This window comes from Haliaeetus leucocephalus, unplaced genomic scaffold (genome assembly GCF_000737465.1).
Source record: "Haliaeetus leucocephalus isolate CR32 unplaced genomic scaffold, Haliaeetus_leucocephalus-4.0 Scaffold395, whole genome shotgun sequence".
In the NCBI taxonomy this organism is placed as follows: Eukaryota; Metazoa; Chordata; class Aves; order Accipitriformes; family Accipitridae; genus Haliaeetus; species Haliaeetus leucocephalus.
Window position 1 is genome coordinate 5,914,079 of NW_010972831.1, and position 5,004 is coordinate 5,919,082.

Consider the following 5,004-nt stretch of genomic DNA (forward strand, 5'->3'; position numbering starts at 1 on the left):
CCCCGTGTCCTCGGTCACCTGTGACCGTGGGGCAGTTCCGTGTGAGGAATCGCCCGCTCTTCGGTGCGGGCTCCCCGGAGAACGGGGCTGGCCCCACGCAGGAGCGGGGAGGCGGCGGGGGTCGCGCTGGGGTGTGTGTGTGTGTGTGTGGCTGCTCAGGTAACGCCCGAGCGAGAACCGACGGTCAGGGCAGTGCTGGGCTCGCTTTCTGCGGTTTCTTCGTGCCTTTCGGCTAGAGTTTTCCCAAAATGCAGTATTTATCACTTCAGGATAAAGAAAACCTGTCAATAAAAGCCTGGGTAAACCGGTACTTTTTATGTTGTTCACTCTCTCGTGTGCAAACGCAACCTCGTGGATCGTAGGAACTTCAGAGAAGGATATATTTCTAATCAGTCGTATGTAATGCTTCTAGCAAGACAACTGTGAATAACTTCTGACTGGATTTTTGAGGTGCAGTCCATGTTCTTCCCTACCTATTTGGTGATAGCTCTGTCCTCACATGAAAGTGGGTATGTTTTCTATACATTAATTTTAAATGTGTGTTCTTTAACAGTAATGGCAAAGTATAAGAAATGCAGACGAAAACAGAGAGCCCGAGCAAAATTTCTACTGGGAAAAAAAGGAGATGCTGCAAACCTCCAGGGCTCAGGTTGTCCTCCTCCACGGTAAGAGGCTCAGTTTGAACTTTTCCATTTAACTCAGTCTCTGGGTCCACTGTTTGCTCACAATGGTTCATGGAACTGAGGCAATAGAATCATGTTTGAAGCCTATCTGCATCCCGGCATGGATGGTGTAGAATTGTTTCATCTTGTGTATCTTCCAGTACTCTATCTATCATTAACTTCAATATGCAGGAAAAGCAATTTGGATAAAAATGTATTGCAAATATGATTCCCCCCCCTTTATCGAACTGTATTTTGGTCTTTCCTGGTCTCTGTGGTCACGTTTACTCTGTTGTCACCTGCTGTTTCTGGTGCTTGTAATTTCCAGATGATTGGTCACAGTTAACTTTTTTAAAGGTTGAAATGATAAATATAACTATAACTATGGCCTCATTCTGAAATGTTCTGTCTCAGGTCAGCAGGTGATCTTCCTCTGAACATGTCACCTGTCCCAAGCCATCTGTCCTCACTCTGGTCGTTAGCCTTGCCCAGTATAAAAAATGTGGTAAAACCCTTTACAACAGCAGCATCATTTTTGTATTGTTGGTGCCAGAACACGGTTGTACAGGTAAGTTTTCTACTTCTCTATTTTTGCCAGTGTGTGTGGTTGTTCTTAGCGCTCAGATGCAGGATATACAGTCAGATTTGAGAACTAAGCTGTAAATGTAGCTATGTCTATTGAAACATCTAAAGTGTATTTAGTGTTTACTGTTGAAGGAATAAATACGAGAAGAGTGTCAAGGCAACTGTGGACGTGAAATGCATACGTGCAACTGTAGGGTTTTTTATTGGAATATCAGGAGGATTTGCAGTGACAGAGGGTGCAGTCTTTCTTTCATAGCAGAAATGATTGTGTGAATTTTTCAGGTCAACCATGAATTATACTTTAGAATTTATAGATGAAGTTAAAGTTTGGGTTTTTTTAGAAAGTCACTCCTTGGGTTCCTGCCAAGGAAATATTTGGTGACGTTTTATATCTTTGTGTTGCGCCTTTCCATTGACTGCAATGAGAAGACGTTGCAACAGAACTTTCAATAGTAATCATAGTCCTGTCTCTGGTAACATAACATGGTGAAAACGCTTACCTGGTTTCTTTTTATGCTTAGAGTTTTAAGGTGGTTAAAGACACTGTATTTCCATCACAAATCTACTTAAGGGAGCTAAATACGTTCAGAGAGCAGCTGGAAAAGTTGGAAACTGAATTTTCCAGACTACAAGGATTACTCCAGGTCAGTCTCAATCCCAGTGGGGCAGGATAATGTTTGCTTGTGTAAGCATGTAAGAAACTGTGGTCAGTGCAGATAAACTGCAATCTTAAGAGCTTCTCATTGGGCATTCTTTGCTTTCAGCATTACTGAACTGCGGTTACCTCACGGCTAGAGGGAAGCGGTTTGCTGGCAAGCCTCATAAGAGGCTTTTTATGTCTTTCTGGATCAACTGAAACCAGAAATTTTGTCCTCTGAAATTCCATCTACTTTTGCCAGTGGATTTAATATTCTCTTGTTTATTTTCAGATGAATGGAACTGCAGCCTTGTCTTCAGAAAATTCTCTTTGTCAAAGGTGTAATAAACCAGTTCTAGGTGCTCCTGTACAAGTGCAGATGGGCCTGCAGTCATCAGTATGTGGGCCTTCCACAACACAGCTGCAGCCTGTATCTGCACCCCCTCCACCTCTTCCTCCGCCGCCGCCGCCGCCACCACCACCACTGCCCCCTCCAAAACTGCCTCCAGCACCATTCCCCCTCAAACGGGGCAATGGCTCTAAAGCACTTCTGGTAGGGAGTAAGAGGGTTCCTCTATTTCTTTTTTCTCATGGCTGGGTTCTCTGGACCTGGTTTCATTGGGAATCTGTGTCTTTGTGAATGCTCAGTCACTTGGCGATCCTAATTTCCCTTCCAACCACCTTTGTTTTCAGGCACCATCAATGAAAAACGATGGGCCGATGCAGATCACTCTCAAAGACCTCCTGAATGTTAAACTGAAGAAGACAAACAGCAACCTGAGAATGGACAAGGTAAACTGGAGGACACATGGATAAGAGGATGGTGGTGTATCGAGGCAAATTCCATGCTGAAACTGGTGTATTTCCTGCAACGCTTCTTTTAGCCCCTCAGAATTTTTTCAAGAAACTAGCTCTTCTCTTCCAAAAACCCAGTGATCAGCTTTAAGTAATCCTTCTAATTCTGCACCTGGGCATTTGAAGTGAAGAAATTAAGTGTCTAACTCCAATCTCAGCTGGCATGCAGGACAGTTCTCCTAATTTTAGAGAAAGCATGTAGCTTTATGTCTGTGTGTTACCAATAGATTTTGGGCTGTCTTTTGCCCAGCTGAAATCTTGTTTGCAAAAGGTTTTTTTTTAATAAATCTATTTTTGTCCAAGGCACATTCAAATCTTAATGATTCAAAAAAGCATAAAAGCCATAAACCACAGAAGCCATTCAGAGTATAAATATTAAACAGATTTAAGGTCAGTGAGGCCTTCTAAAGTTTATTTGTGGTAACATTTCTTTCCTCACTCTAGGCAGAATCACCAGTGAAGACACGCAGGGCATTAATTACAGTCTCAGATTTACAGAGTGTTAGTCTGAGACCTAAATCCAAGCCATCAGCTCACGTTACAAACTCCTTGATGTAAGATGCTTTCTTCCTTTCTTTGATGTTAGATTTTTCTATTCTAAACAGTTTAACAGATTAACATTGTTTACAGAGCGGAAAATATTTTATTTTAACAACTTCTTTTGTTCTTTCAGTACCCCTCTTAAAAATCAGTTAGATCTTCGAAAACATCTGAAGAAAGTCAACATACAAAGGTAAGTTCCTTCCTATTATCTTGTTTTGTTTTTCTAGAAAAAAAATAAGAGAACTAAGCATAGTTTCCCTTGTTTCCAATCTTTTCAGAAGTCCCGGTGGCACTCCACTAAATAGTAAAGAAAACATTGAATGCGGTTCTGGGTTGACACCAATTATGACACAGGCACTACGGCGCAAGTTTCAGGCAAGTCATGGCGTTTCTTTTTTTGGAATGACAAACTGGCCTTAAAATCCAGAGATATTTCATACTGATTCTCTTCCCTACAGTGCAGGATGTATGTATTACGTAAGTTACAGTCTCTCCGTAATTCTCATCCAAAAGTGCTAAGTACCCAGAAATAAGGGTGCTTGTTTTGCTGATTCCTGTTTTAATGGTAAGGTAACTGCAGAATGGAAATGCCATTGCCCATCTTTCAGCAGGTTATTTGACGATGCGAAGATGAAAAGTTGCTTTTTTTGATGGCCATTCTAGTGCCTCGATGCAATCTCTAACTCCGTAGTTCCGGTTTGCAGGAGAACAAAACCTGAGGGTTAATAATGTATTTTTAAGGATTTGCTGCGTCTGTTTTCTTTTGTGGTGTCAGTTAAGAATTGCACTATATTTTATCTTGGTCATAATTAGCACTAAGTTCATCCTCCAAGATCTGACCCTTTTCTTGTTTTGACAGATGGCTCATCCAAAGAGTCCCTCGCCTGCCCGGTTAAGCGCAGCCAACAGCTTTGATGAACAAAAGTAGGTTTATGGAACAAAGTATTTTCCATTTGTGGTCAGGAAGCCACTTGAATCCCATTTTTATATCACTCAGGCATATGCATTTGTAAGTAAATCCGGTGCATGTGAGAACAGGGAATTAAGAAATCCCATTAGCAGATTTCTGCTTTTTAAAGGCAGTGTCTTTCTAATGTGTCTCAATCTGGTTGCACCTTCTCTGTTAATGGAAAAAAAAAAACCAAAACAACAAACAAACATGAAATTTTGTGACTCTTTTGCTACCTGGCCACTGCTGAAGCGGGGACTGTGATGCTCCCAGCACTGCTGCTTCTTGTAATATAAATATGTGTGTGTCTGCTAAAATTCCGTAGTGTTTTTACATTTATTTTTTTTTAACAAAAGAGATCTTGAGGGTAATTATGCTGGCTCAAAGAAAAGCAGCAGTTTAGCAGTCTAATGTCACCGAAGTGAAAGGCTGCAAGCTTCCACAACAATTCCATCGTGTGCCTAAGAACTTACGAAGCAACTGCACTCTGCATCGCTTTTGGCTGGTGTCGGATCACCCGTCGCGTGAGGAGACCGCGCCGCGTAAAGGCAAGTGACCGAAAGCCTCCTCCGAAGTCAAGTTCACCGAGAGCTTTCGCGGCGGTCGGGCGACGTGCCGTGGCTCCCGGTCGGGACAAGGACCTGCTCTCGCCCGCCGCTGCAGCCGCTTATCCGGAGCGATGAGGGTGGAGGGCGAGTTCTGGTGGCACAGCGAGTTCTGGTGGCACGGCGATGGCCCCACGGCAGAACCGAACAGCCGGGGCCGTCGGGAGA

General features: G+C 43.0%; 1 protein-coding gene across 1 annotated transcript; it reads left to right on the plus strand.

The window, feature by feature from the left end:
* The first annotated feature begins 555 nt into the window (after positions 1–555).
* Positions 556–4,210, plus strand: PRR11 (proline rich 11). Its single transcript, XM_010573760.1, has 9 exons — positions 556–665; positions 1,077–1,230; positions 1,769–1,891; positions 2,177–2,437; positions 2,578–2,676; positions 3,184–3,293; positions 3,413–3,472; positions 3,561–3,657; positions 4,142–4,210. The coding sequence occupies exons 1-9, from the start codon at positions 556–558 to the stop codon at positions 4,208–4,210; spliced, it is 1,083 nt and encodes a 360-aa protein (XP_010572062.1).
* The last annotated feature ends 794 nt before the right edge of the window (positions 4,211–5,004 follow it).

Coding starts and splice junctions, on each gene's coding strand:
- PRR11 (XM_010573760.1), top strand. CDS start 556: ATGGCAAAGTATAAGAAATGCAGACGAAAACAGAGAGCCCGAGCAAAA. Junction 666..1,076: donor TCAGGTTGTCCTCCTCCACG/GTAAGAGGCTCA, acceptor GTTCTGTCTCAG/GTCAGCAGGTGATCTTCCTC. Junction 2,677..3,183: donor GCAACCTGAGAATGGACAAG/GTAAACTGGAGG, acceptor TCCTCACTCTAG/GCAGAATCACCAGTGAAGAC.